At 41.1% G+C, this 13,875-nt stretch overlaps 1 protein-coding gene across 1 annotated transcript in view; it reads left to right on the forward strand.

The window, feature by feature from the left end:
* Window positions 1–13,875, forward strand: part of LOC145397033 (uncharacterized) — a 306,677-nt gene that overhangs the window by 201,297 nt on the left and 91,505 nt on the right. Inside the window, exon 7 of the mRNA XM_080270250.1 lies at window positions 13,395–13,485. Within this exon, the coding sequence (XP_080126376.1) occupies window positions 13,395–13,485 (91 nt within the window). The remainder of the gene's footprint in view (window positions 1–13,394; window positions 13,486–13,875) is intronic.

Below are 13,875 nucleotides of genomic sequence, written 5' to 3' on the forward strand. Positions count from 1 at the left end.
AAAAGGGAAATGAGAACAATATTAAGGGGAAATTACTCATTATGGAGAGAAGTGACCAGCGGAGTGCCACAGGGCTCGGTGCTGGCACCAGTTATGTTTTTAGTACTGTATATATAAATGTCATAGACAGTAACACTGGAATTGGAAGTTAAATATGTTTGCGGATAATGCAAAAAATCAAAGGAAAATTACTACACAGTTTCTTGCAAAGAGCTGTATGAGGAATTTAACAAGCTTCATGAATGGAGCAATAAATGGCAAATGGAATTAATGTAGATACGTGTCATGTAATAAAATTTAGCTAAAGTAAGAAAAGACCAGACTAGGATAATAAGTTAGGAAGATCAACCCTACACATATCAGAGAGGGAGAAGGATCTAGGAGTAATTATCATTAACAGACTATCTCCAGATGGTTACATCAGTAAGAAGGTACGTAACATGCATACATTGCCTGCTAATATGAGGATAGCATTCATATATATAAATGAAGATATGCTGAGGAAAACATCATTCATCAGACCAGCCGTGGAATATGCATCAGTAGTCTGGAATCCTCATCTCAGAAAAGCACATAGATAAGACTGAAAAAAGTACAAACGGCAGCCACAGAATGGGTACCAAGATTAAGGGATTTAAGCTATGGAGAAAGACTGGAAAGATTGAATCTACCAATGCTGCAGGGGAGAAGTGAAGGGGAAACACGATTATGCTACATAAATGCATCTCTAGGGAAGAGAAAATAGACATATATGAATATATATCATTTGGGGAAGCATTAGCAAGAGGACACTGCAAAAAACTGCATAAAAAGAGAGGTGATAAAGACGTAAGGAAATTCAGTTTCCCAAATAATGCAATTGATCAGTGGAATGCTCTATCGAATTAAGTAGTGTGAGCCAAAACTATTCATAAATTCTAGGATATGTATGATAAAAATTGTTTAATACACGGGACAGTACGAGCCTGACTCATTCCTGTAAAGATACAATATATTTATATATATATATATATATATATATATATATATATATATATATATATATATATATATATATATATATATATATATATATATATATATATATATTGTTACCGAACAGAGAGAGATAATGAACACTTCAAGTGAGAATACTAAAAATCACTACTGTCCCGTAAAGTTCCAGGTTCAAAACAAAAGAGTTAGGTAAAATTACAAGTTAAAGTTTAATGCTCAAACTAACAACTAAACATTCAGGACTCATAAGGATAATGTAATGGCAAAAAACAGGTTAAATATATGGTTAACTGCAATAGCCTCTATTAACACGAAATTAGCAAGAGTAAATGTATCTAAGTCAGCCCTGATAAAATGAGAAAACCGGATAATGCTCAGTTAATTCAAGATTTATTATTACAGATACAAAATATTATTAACATTGGCTGACACCAAAAAACTCTACATGAATCACAAAAACCTCACCAGGCCTACGAATTTACACCTTATGCTATACAGTACAAGAAAAAAAAATGTAATAACACTTATACTTAAATTATACAGCAGCTAGATGATTGGAGACTTCCTGAGCACTCACAAAAATACACTATACAGGGGAGGACAGAGATGTGAACAAAATGAGGAGAAGATCTAAGTGGCAGTTAATGCAGAGACTGAGCTCATTATATAGGGGGCCGGCAGAGCTTGATACAATTTGCAAGAAGGACGCGCAAATGAAGGCACAGAGGACAAAGAGTTGACACTCCTGCTCTGAACAACAGAAAGAATGACTTAAACTACTATAAGAGGGAGAAGCGGGGAGTGAGGCAGAACACGCAAGTTCTGTCACTATGGAAGCCATGAGGCGAATCGTGATCAAACATGCAGCACATTGTACGTTAGAATTATACAAAGGATGATGAAATCATAGGCTATGTAACACCTCCCCACAAAGAAAAAGAAATTTACAAAGGAAATTTCTTATTACTCTAAAACAATCTCTCTAAAGTCTAGTGACCTGGAGCAGCTTGTGCAGCACCCTACCCGTATCCCTGATCGCCTTGGAGAGAGCTCCAACATACTTGACCTCTTCCTCACAACTAATCCTTCTGCTTGCTCTGTTAATCTTTTCTCTCCGTTGGGCTCCTCCGATCACAACCTTATTACCTTAACCTGTCCTATCACTCCGATACGGCCTGTGGACCCTCCAGGGAAACGTTGTCTATGGCATTTTGGTGCTGCGGACTGGGAGGCCCTCAGGCAGTACTTCTTTGATTTTCCCTGGAATGATTATTGCTTCCATGGCCGGGAGCCATCTGAGTGTGCCTTGCGCATTACGGAGGTTATTCTCTCGGGCATGGAAGCATACATTCCTTTCTCATATCCTTTGACTAACGCAAGAAAGCCTTGGTTTAATCACGCTTGTTCTAATGCTGTCCGCAACAAGGAGAGGGCCTACAAAAGGTACCGGAGCCAACCCACCCCTGAATCACATCATCTGTACGTTTCTGCCCAGAATCGTGCTAAGTCTGTCCTTCGCTCTACTAAAAATAATTTCATCCATACTAAATGCTCTCAACTCTCCAACTCGAATTCTTCCTGCTCCTTCTGGCACCTTGCCAAAAATCTTTCTAACAACTTTACCTCATCATCCTTCCCTCCTCTTTTCTACACTGATGGTTCTGTAGCTATTTCTTCTACTGATAAAGCAGATCTCTTCGCACAGACTTTCTCCTCCAATTCCACCTTAGACGATTCCGGCGCTGTTCCTCCATCTCTTCCCCTCTCTGACTTCCTCATGGCTGGCATTAAAATTTCTTCAGTTGATGTATTTTCTGCCATCGCTGGCCTCAGTACTGGCAAGGCATGTGGGCCTGATGGGGTCCCTCCTGTTGTTCTCAAGAGCTGTGCTTCTGTGCTTACACCCTGCCTAGGCAAACTCTTTCGCCTTTGTCTGTCAACTTGTACCTTTCCTTCTTGCTGGAAGTTTGCTCTCATTCAACCAGTCCCAAAGAAGGGTGACCACTCCCAACCCTCCAACTATCGTCCAATTGCTTTAACGTCCTGTATTTCAAAAGTTTTCGAGTCAATTCTCAATAGAAAAATTTTAAGGCATCTTTCCTATCACAACCTTCTTTCCAATCGTCAGTACGGATTCCGTCAGGGACGCTCCACTGGCGATCTTCTCACCTACCTTTCAGACTCCTGGTCATCCTCCTTTCGGGACTTCTGCGAGAGCTTTGCCATTGCTCTTGATATCTCAAAGGCTTTCGATCGAGTCTGGCATAAATCTTTAATTTCCAAACTGCCCTCCTACGGTTTCTATCCTTCTATCTGTGCCTTCATCGCTAGCTTCCTTTCTGGTCGTTCTATAGCCGCTGTTGTAGACGGCCATCGTTCTTCTCCTAGATCTATCAACGGTGGTATTCCTCAAGGCTCTGTCCTATCACCAACTCTCTTCTTTTTATTCATTAATGATCTTCTAAGCTGTACATCTAACCTATCCACTCATACACTGATGACTCCACCCTTCACCTTTCCATTCGGTTCCTGCAACGCCCATCTCAACAGTTACTTCAACAAACAAGGGATGAGGCTATGGCACACCTAATGTCTGACTTGGCTCGTATCTCTGACTGGGGTAAAAATAATATGGTTGTTTTTAATGCATCTAAGACTCAGTTCCTACACCTATCAACCCGACAAAATCTTCTACAGGTATACCCACTAATGTTTAATAATATTCAGCTTAATCCTGCATCATCCTTGAACATGCTTGGGGTTTCATTTACTCGGGACTTATCTTGGAAAGATCATATTATATCTCTTGTAAAATCTGCTTCCAAGAGATTGGGTGTGCTAAGCCGACTCCGCTCCTTCTTTACCCCTGCACAATTGTTGACTCTATACAGGGGTTTTATCCACCCCTGTGTGGAGTACAACTCTCATGTGTGGGGAGGCTCCCCACATACAGCTCTTCTCAATAGGGTGGAGTCAAAGGCTTTTTGTCTCATTAACTCTCCTCCTCTTACTGACTCCCTTCAACCTCTGTCTCTTCGCCGCACTGTTGCATCTTTACCTCTTTTCTATCGCTACTTTAATGGTCACTGCTCCTCTGAACTGTCTGCTTGCATTCCTCCACCTCTACGACTGGCGCGTAGCACCCGTCTGGCAGCAAACTCTCATCTCTTTTCTGTCTAGCTCTCCAATGCAAGAGTTAACCTTTACTCCCAGTCTTTCATTTGTACAACAGGTCAGCTCTGGAACTGTCTCCCTCTGTCTGTATTTCCTGCTGCCTATGATCTCCAGTCTTTCAAACGCAGTGTGATCGGATCTTGAATTTGGCTCTCTGTTGTATTTTGTTTTTCTCTTGGAGGGAACTGTTACTGCGGGCTCATGGCCTTTGGTTCCTTCTTCCTCGCATAAAAAAAAAAAAAAGCAATCTACAATAACATTTTCTTTCCCCTTGACATGATGTATGTCTAATGAATACTCCTGAAGAAGTAGACTCCATCTTGTCAACCTCTGATTTTTATCTTTAAACTTACTAAGGAATTTCAGTGGGTTTTTATCGGTATAAATGACTATGGGGTCAAAACCAGAACACAAATAAAATGAAAAATGCTGTAAACCCAAAATCAAGGCCAAAAGCTCTTTCTCAATAGTTGAGTAGTTCTTTTGATGTGGAGTGAACTTCTTACTGTAATAAGATACAGGGTGTTCAATACCCTGATCATCCTCTTGCAGCAAAAGAGCCCCAGCTCCTGTATCACTTGCGTCAACAGCCATCTTAAAAGGCTTAGCAAAATTTGAAGTAGCGAGCACTGGCTGACTTAATAGGATAGCTTTAAGTTTGTTGAAAGAGGATTCACTGTTATCGGTCCAGACAAATTTAACTCCCTTTTTCAGTAGGTCTGTAAGTGGTGATACAAGAATTGAAAAGTTAAGAACAAATCTCCTGTAATAACCTACCATTCCCAAAAATCTTTGTAGCTCTTTCCTACTTTTAGGTCTGGGAAGATCACTTATAACCTGAACCTTAGCTCCTGGTGGTGCAACATGTCCATCACCAATTACGTACCCAAGGTACTGAACTTTAGCTTGACCAGACTCACACTTTGATAAATTAGCTACAAGATTAGCCTGAACGAAACGCTCAAGAAATTTACTGACATGGCATAGGTGATCTTTCCAGTTGTCACTGAAGATTAATATATCATCAATATAAACAACACACCCTGCCAAACCCTCTGTTAAAACATTCATGAGCTTCTGAAAAGTGGCTGGTGCATTCTTCATACCATATGGCATTACAGAACATGTAAAAGTCTTTCCTAGTGTTACAAAACATGAGATCTCCCTAGCACGTTCAATCATAGGTACTTGCCAGTATCCCTTTAACAAATCAAACTTACTTATGTACCTAGCCTTTCTGATCTTGTCTATGCAATCTTCCACGCGAGGGAGAGGATAAGTGTCTGTTTTGGTTATCTGATTAACACGTCTGTAGTCGATGCAAAGCCGCTGTGACCCACCTGGCTTAGGGACTAGAGTGACAGGAGAACTCCACTCGCTCTGACAGGGCTCAATCATCTTGTGGTCCAACAGGTAGCCAAGCTCCTTCTGGATGAGAGGAACTTTCACTGGGTTCACACGGTAAGGAGGCAGTTTAATTGGCTTTCCGTCTCCAACATCGACATCATGCATCAACACAGTGGTTCTTCCTGGAGTGGCACGGAACACTTGCGGGTACTCCTGCAGTAATGCCGAAAACTCCTGCCCTCCTCGGGAGGTAGATGAGAAAGCTTAGTCTGGAGATCATTCATGATATCAGGATTCTTCCCCAAACTATCACTCAGGCTCATACTGCATGGGAGAACTTCACTTGCAGACTCGGGTGGAACAGCTACAGTGCAGACTTGGTTATTTTCGTCCCGCCTGTGATATAACTTTAGCATGTTGATGTTATAAAGTTGCTTCTTCTTTCTACAATCTGGTGTGGCGATGACATAGTTGACATCACTGAGTTTCTTCTCCACGAAATAAGGACCACTAAGCTTGGCTTGAAGAGGTTGCCCATGCACCGGTAGCAGAATCAAAACCTGATCTCCTGGCTGAAAGTGGCATAACCTGGACTTCTTATCATACCAAGTCTTCATCTTCTCCTGAGCAGCTCCTAAATTCTCTCTCGCCAGCTGTAAAGCAGTGGACAGCCGTTCTTTGAACTTCATCACATACTCCAGCAGGTTGACGTCATCTTCCTCTGACAGCCAGCATTCCTTGAGTAGCTTAAGGGGTCCTCTCACTTCATGGCCAAACAGTAGTTCAAAGGGTGAGAAGCCCAGTGATTCATTTGGAGATTCTCTTGCGGCAAATACAATGAATGGAAGACCTTTATCCCAGTCTTTCCGATGTGCCAAACAGTATTTCCTGAGCATCGATTTGAGTGTTTGCTGATATCTCTCCAACGCTCCTTGGGTCTGGGGATGGGAAGCTGAAGACGTGATCTGGGTGATGCCCAACTCTTTCAGAGACTGCTTGAAAACATTTGACATGAAATTACTTCCCCGGTCTGACTGTACCTCCTTGGGCAGACCAAACTTGGTGAAAAACCCTAGCATTTCCTTAACCACGTTCTTTGCTGAGATATTTCTAAGTGGAATGGCTTCAGGATAACGAGTAGCCATATCAATCAGGGTCAACACATAAAAAAATCCTGAAGAAGTCTTAGGAAGAGGGCCCACAATATCCACCAACACACGGGTGAATGGCGCCTCAAAAGGAGGAACGGGAACTGGAGGTGCAACCTTTTCGGTCTGATTACACTTCCCCACAACTTGACAGGTGTGACGAGACTTACAATACCAGGAAACATCTCTGAAGACACCTGGCCAGTAGAAGTGTTTCAAAATGCGTCCCACAGTCTTCCTCACTCCAAGGTGTCCTGCCAAACTGGAATCATGAGCCACTCTAATGATATCCTGCCTACAAACACGAGGGATGACAACTTGATGTACAACCTCCCATTCACAGTCGGCTGATGCTGTTGGGGGTCTCCACTTTCTCATAAGTACTCCTGACTTTTTATAATAACAAGTAGAATCACTAGGTGACTCTTCCTCACTGGAAGCAGAGTTAGCTAGGCCTTTCAACTCAGGGTCAGCAACCTGCAACTCAACCAACTCTTGACGAGACAAATTATCAACACTACAGGGTACTGCCTCATCTGGTGAGTGGTCCAAATTAGCAAGAAAAGTGTCAGCTAGGATAATCTCATCATCATCATTATCCTCTAAGTCACCAGTAACTTTAGACTTAGCCCTAGTAACAGCACATGCAGAGAACACATCAGGGACATCACAATCCTGGGCCGCAGCCATTGGCTCACTAGACAACTGAGGAGCTGGACACACTTGACTTCCACCAATATCATTTCCAAGTAAGAAAGTTACACCTGACATTGGGAGTGTCTCAACCAACCCAACCATAACGGAACCATTAACAAAACCAGACTCTAAATTCACTCTGCACAGAGGGACAGAGAAGTAATTATTCCCTACACCTTGTAAGATTACAGTTTCATCAGAGGAATTAACATTAGAGCCTAGAACACTGGTCAGCATAAGGGATTGGCAAGCACCTGTATCACGATATATTTTAATTGATTTCCTGTCATTACTGTCCAGAGGACTGACAAAATCAGCAGACAGGAAATTAGCACATGAACTCTTGAGAGTGTCACCCAGGTTACTGCTCAAAAGAGGAGCTTCATCATGAGAATTTAATTTACCCGTCAAAGCAGGTTCAGTTAACTCGGTTAAAGAATTCTGGGAACTCTCAAGGGTGGACACTAGACCAATTGACTGAATATTTAAAGACTCCTTTTTGTTCACATCACGCTGTCTCCTGAAACATTTCTCTGTAGTATGACCAAGCTTACTACAATAAGTACATTTACTTTTCTGAAATCTAGAGGTGAAGCTGGTATTTACTTCCTGAGAAACATCATCTTTATTCTCTTTCCTGTTACCTGTACTCTGAGTAGAGGCAACGTACTTACTCTCAGCTTTCCTTTTTTCTTTAGAGTATCTCTTGTGAGTGAGAACACATTCATCAGCTAAAACTGCAGCATCAGACAAATTATCTATTCTTTTCTCATCAAAATATAGGCTTACATCTTTATTAATACACCTTTTGAAGTCCTCCAGCAAAATCATCTGCTTAAATTTACCAAAATCAGAATTCTCATTCTTAGAATTTACCACTGCTCTAACAGATCTTCTTTGATTTTTGCATACTCAACATGGGATTGCTTATCTTGCATATAAGTAGTCCTAAATTTTACTCTATAGGCATCAGGAACAAGCTCATAGGCCTTAAGAATCAAGCTCTTAACTACATCATAATTATCAGATTGATCCTGAGGCAAAGTAGCATAAGTTACTTCAGCTTTACCGGTGAGAACACTCTGTAGGAGGACTGGCCAATACTTTTTGGGCCAATTAAAACCTGTAGCTTCCCTCTCAAGCAAATGAAAATACTTTGTTAAATGAGATTCATTAAAAGGAGGGACAAGTTTAACATTTTTAGCCACATCAAAATCATCAGAGCTAGATGATCCAGTTCCACCTTGTTTCATGCGATACTCATGGTCTGCCTGAATCCTTGCTAGTTCAATTTGTGCCTGAGCCTGTGGCTGTGCCTCCTGAATACAAGCTTGAGACTCAGCCTCCTTAGCACGAGCCTGAAACTTAGCCTCCTTAGCACGGGCCTGAAACTCAGCCTCCTTAGCACGAGCCTCCTGCAGGGCTAGCTGTAACTTAGCTATTTCAATCTGCGTTTGCTCATCTGGAGGAGTTACATTAAACAAGCTTTTATTAAGCATGTCAGCAATTTGATCTTTAGAATGATGAGAGCGAACAGCAATTCCCAATTGTTGAGCAACAAGCTTAAGTTCATTCTTTGTTCTGTTTTCTACATCACACACTGTTTGCACATTTGACAAAAAATCTTTGGCTTCATCAAGCGTAGTAATAGTAGACATCATGAATAAATCACAGTCACAAAATATCAAGCAATATCCTTATGATAATATCCTGAATATCCTGATAACAGATCGCCAAATTTATGTTACGGAACAGAGAGAGATAATGAACACTTTAAGTGAGAATACTAAAATCACTACTCTCCCACAAAGTTCCGGGTTCAAAACAAAAGAGTTAGGTAAAATTACAAGTTAAAGTTTAATGCTCAAACTAACAACTAAACATTCAGGACTCATAAGGATAATGGAATGGCAAAAAACAGGTTAAATATATGGTTAACTGCAATAGCCACTATTAACACAAAATTAGCAAGAGTAAATTTATCTAGGTCAGCCCTGATAAAATGAGAAAACCGGATAATGCTCAGTTAATGCAAGATATATTATTACAGATACAAAATATTATTAATATTGGCTGACACCAAAAAACTCTACATGAATCACAAAAACCTCACCAGGCCTACGAATTTACACCTTATGCTATACAGTACAAGAAAAAAAATGTAATAACACTTATACTCAAATTATACAGCAGCTAGATGATTGGAGACTTCCTGAGCACTCACAAAAATACACTATACAGGGGAGGACAGAGATGTGAACAAAATGAGGAGAAATCTAAGTGGCAATTAATGCAGAGACTGAGCTCATTATATAGGGGGCCGGCAGAGCTTGATACAACTTGCAAGAAGGACGCGGAAATGAAGGCACAGAGGACAAAGAGTTGACACTCCTGCTCTGAACAACAGAAAGAACGACTTACTCTACTACAAGGGGGAGAAGGGGGGAGTGAGACAGAACACACAAGTCCGGTCACTATGGAAGCCACGAGGCGAATCGTGATCAAACATGCAGCACAATGTACGTTAGAATTATACAAAGGATGATGAAATCATAGGCTATGTAACAATATATATATATATATATATATAGCCTATACGCTGTATATACACTGTATATGGCTAGTGAGGGAGTGATCGCCCTCTACCTACACAGATCAAAAGCCCTCGGGAGCAGGGGGGTGGTTGCTTTCTCAGGCAGAGGAACTCCTTGAGAGTGAAATGGCTGGGAAGCATGCCGGCACGTGACTGGCTACAGCATAGCTGGGTCTTTCGGGTGTGGGCAATCAGGCAAGTTAGCTGCCTAGTGCGACTGCAACACAATGGCGAGGTGTTCAGGAAGTTAGCCAAAGAAACCTTGATGGACTCTGAAAGAACAATAATGGCCCCCAGTCCTGTGCAGCCCTTAAATGGGCAGGGGGTGCTAAGAATCTCACGGTTGCCTCAGTTACAATCTAATTCCTTTGTCAATGCAAAAAATACATTAAAATTGGTAACTGGAATGTGAGAACGCTAAATCATGACGGTAAAATCGATGAGTTAGTGAAGGTTTTTCAAAATTACGGACTTGATATTTGTGCTCTGACAGAAACTACATTAACTGGAGTCGATAAGTTGGATTTGGAGGATGGTATACGTTTATTGATATCTGGCCGACAGGACGGAATGCATTATCAGGGAGTAGGATTGTTGCTGGGTTGTAAAGCAAATAAGGCTTTATGTGAGTGGGATCCTATAGATGAGCGATTGCTATACGCACGGTTTAAATCAAATCATGGCAACATCAGTCTGTTTGTGTGTTATGCACCTACTAATGATGCACTCGATGAAAGGAAAGACACATTTTATGAAAAGTTGCAAGAAGGAGTAGGAAGGGTACCTAGACATGATGTTTTGATCTGCGTTGGAGACTTTAATGCAGTAATGGGCTGTTCAAATGAGGGATTTGAGGCATGTATGGGTAAGATGGGAGTTGGTAGTAGGATGAGTGAAAACGGAGTGAGGTTTGGAAGCTTCTGTCTAGCAAATGACTTAGTCATCGGGGGCACACTCTTTCAGCATTGCAATATACACAAGACAACTTGGGTGTCGCCGTGTGGAAAATATAAAAATCAGATTGATCACATTGCTATCAGTAGGAGGCATAGAAGTTCTCTGCTAGATGTTCATGTTAAACGGGGAGCGGATATTGGTAGTGACCATCAACTCAGCATTGCAAAAATAAGGTTTAAACTTAAAAATCAGAAGAAGGAAAAATCTGGTGTTGGTAGATACGATATTGTTAAGCTTAGAAGAGAAGAAGAAAAGGAGGAATTCAGATTAGAATGCAGAAATAGGTTTTTGGTGTTGGAAACGTTGGAAGAGGGGGAGAGAAGTGTAGATGAGATGTGGGAGGATGTGAACAAAGTTTTGCATGAGACTGCTGAATGTACGATTGGAAGGAGACATAGATTCAGGAGAAAGAAATGGATATCAGAGGAAACGTAGGATATGATAAAAAAGAGAGGTGAGGCTAAATTGAGGAGTGAGATGCAATGCGTTGATGAACGAGAGATTGAATTAGCAAGAGCTGCGTACTGGAGTTTGAATTCAGAAGTAAGAAGGTTAGCTAGGAGAGATAAAAGAAGATGTGTGGATGAAAAGGTTGCAGAGACTGAAATCCTAATAAACAAAAATGATGGACAGAGTCAAAGAATAGCATATGAATCGATTAGAGAACTGAGTGGTAATGCAGGTAAACGCAAGGAAATACCAATTAGAGACAGGGAAGGAAATTTATTGACCAAAGATGGAGATATTAAAAATAGATGGAAAGAGCATTTTGAGACAGTTCTTAATAGACCAATACCACCAGAAGAGGATATACCGTCTGCTCAGGAAGATTTAAATATAGAAACAGGAGAGTTGAGGCTTGCGGAAGTGGAGAAAGCAGTAAAACAGTTAAAGAATAATAAGGCACCAGGAGGATGGTTTATTTCCGGAAATGTTTAAAGTGGAGGGGGATAGATTAATAATGATCTTGACCAAGCTATTCAATAAGATATGGGTGACGGGGTTACTACCATCAGTTTGGAAGAATGGTGTAATTGTTAAAGTTCCGAAGAAAGGAGACCTGAGTGAATGTGGTAATTGGAGGGGAATCTCTTGTCACCGATAGCTTTGAAAGTTTTCAGTAGAGTGTTGTTAAATAAGTTGGAGCCGGTGGTTGAGGGTATTCTGAGGGATGAACAGGCTGGTTTTAGAAAGGGACATGGTTGCAATGATCAGATCTTTATAGTTAGGCATTTGATGCAGCAAGTTAATGAAATGAGAGTACCGTTAAGTCTTTGTTTTGTTGATTTTGAAAAGGCTTTTGATAGTGTTTCGAGAGAGTCTATGGGGAAGATCATGAGACATTATGGAATACCAGAGGAGTTTGTGAGGGTCATTATGAACATGCATGAGGACACATTTTGTAAAGTGATGGTTGATGGTTGTCTGAGTGATTCGTTTGAAGTCAAGTCCGGAGTAATTCAAGGTGGTGTTCTATCGCCTTTACTATTTATATTGGTCATTGATTACATTATGAAACGTGTTGGAAGAGAAAACGGTGCAGGTATACTTTGGGGAGAGAACAGGAAACTTTTGGATTTAGATTATGCAGATGATATAGTTTTGATTTGTGATGGGCCAGAAGAGATGCAGAGAGTGTTGGACTGTTTGGTGAGTGAAGGTCGCAAGGTGGGTTTGGTTATTAATTGTGGAAAAACTGAAATAATCAATATGAATATGGAAAATGCGCAGGAATGTGTAATTAGAGGTATGGTTGTAAAGCAAGTTGATAGGTTTAAATATTTAGGTACTTATTTAGCCAAGGATGGTTCTTTGAACTTTGAGTTCGAGGAAAGGTTAAAGAAGGCTAATCAGGCAATGGGAATGCTTAAAAATATTTGGAATAATAACAATTTCTCTGTACATACAAAAATCAAACTTTATAAGGTAATAGTTAGGAGTATCTTAATTTATGGACACGAGTCTTGGTACAGCACAGTGACTGTGGAAAATAAATTCTTGGTGTTTGAAAATAAAGCACTTAGAAGAATATTAGGAGTTAAGTGGTGGGAAAGGATACCAAATAGTAGAATTAGAGAAATAACGGGAGTGCAGCCGATCGATGAATATGTTAGATTCTCACGATGGAAGTGGCTAGGACATGTGTATAGGAGACAGGGAATAGTACGAGGTCCACCAGGGTGGGTGGCACCTGGTAGGAGAGGTAGAGGAAGGCCAAAAGAGACGTGGGTGAGGACAATGAGACGGGAAGCTGGAGATGAGTGTTGGGGAGATCTTGAGCAGTTAGCACAAGATAGGATGTGGTGGTGTGAGTTCATCGAGGCCCTATGCATCCCCGAGGGTGCCACAGGAAATGATTGATTGATTGATTGATATATATATATATATATAAATTCATACTCCCGGTGTATCTGTAAATCTGTACCAGGCTGTTGTGTGTTTTGTTGGCACAATTTTTGAGCTGATGTTCTTGTGTATGTCAGGTACAGGTACGTGCAGACCCCAGACGGCACTGTCGGCTCCAAGCAACAAGACGGCTCATGGTCCGGTATGATCGGGTTGGTGGCCAGGAGGGTAAGTCACTCCACATATACCAGTTATAGTGTATAATTATGTGCTTGTGTGGAAGTCTATTTATAACAGTTATCTTTGTTTGTTTGTTTGTTTGTTTGTGTGTGTGTGTGTGTGTGTGTGTGTGTGTGTGTGTGTGTGTGTGTGTGTGTAGTGATAAGTTTCTCTTATCTGTGTTTGTGTGTAAACTTATGCCTACCATTTCCTTATGTGCTCAAATTCTTCATTATAACTATTCATTAAGTGATTTATTATACGCTGGGCCACTGGTTATCAAACTGGGAGCCACGGCCCCCAAGGGGACCACAGGAGGATTTAAAGGGGTCCATGGCGGGTTAGTGTAATTAATAAATCAGTGTGTGTCTGCCCTACACTCTGGTGAGGGGACCACGT

The sequence above is a fragment of the Coenobita brevimanus genome, chromosome 40, assembly GCF_032717465.1.
Source record: "Coenobita brevimanus isolate Jiangsu-jjx chromosome 40, ASM3271746v2, whole genome shotgun sequence".
NCBI classification, from domain to species: Eukaryota; Metazoa; Arthropoda; class Malacostraca; order Decapoda; family Coenobitidae; genus Coenobita; species Coenobita brevimanus.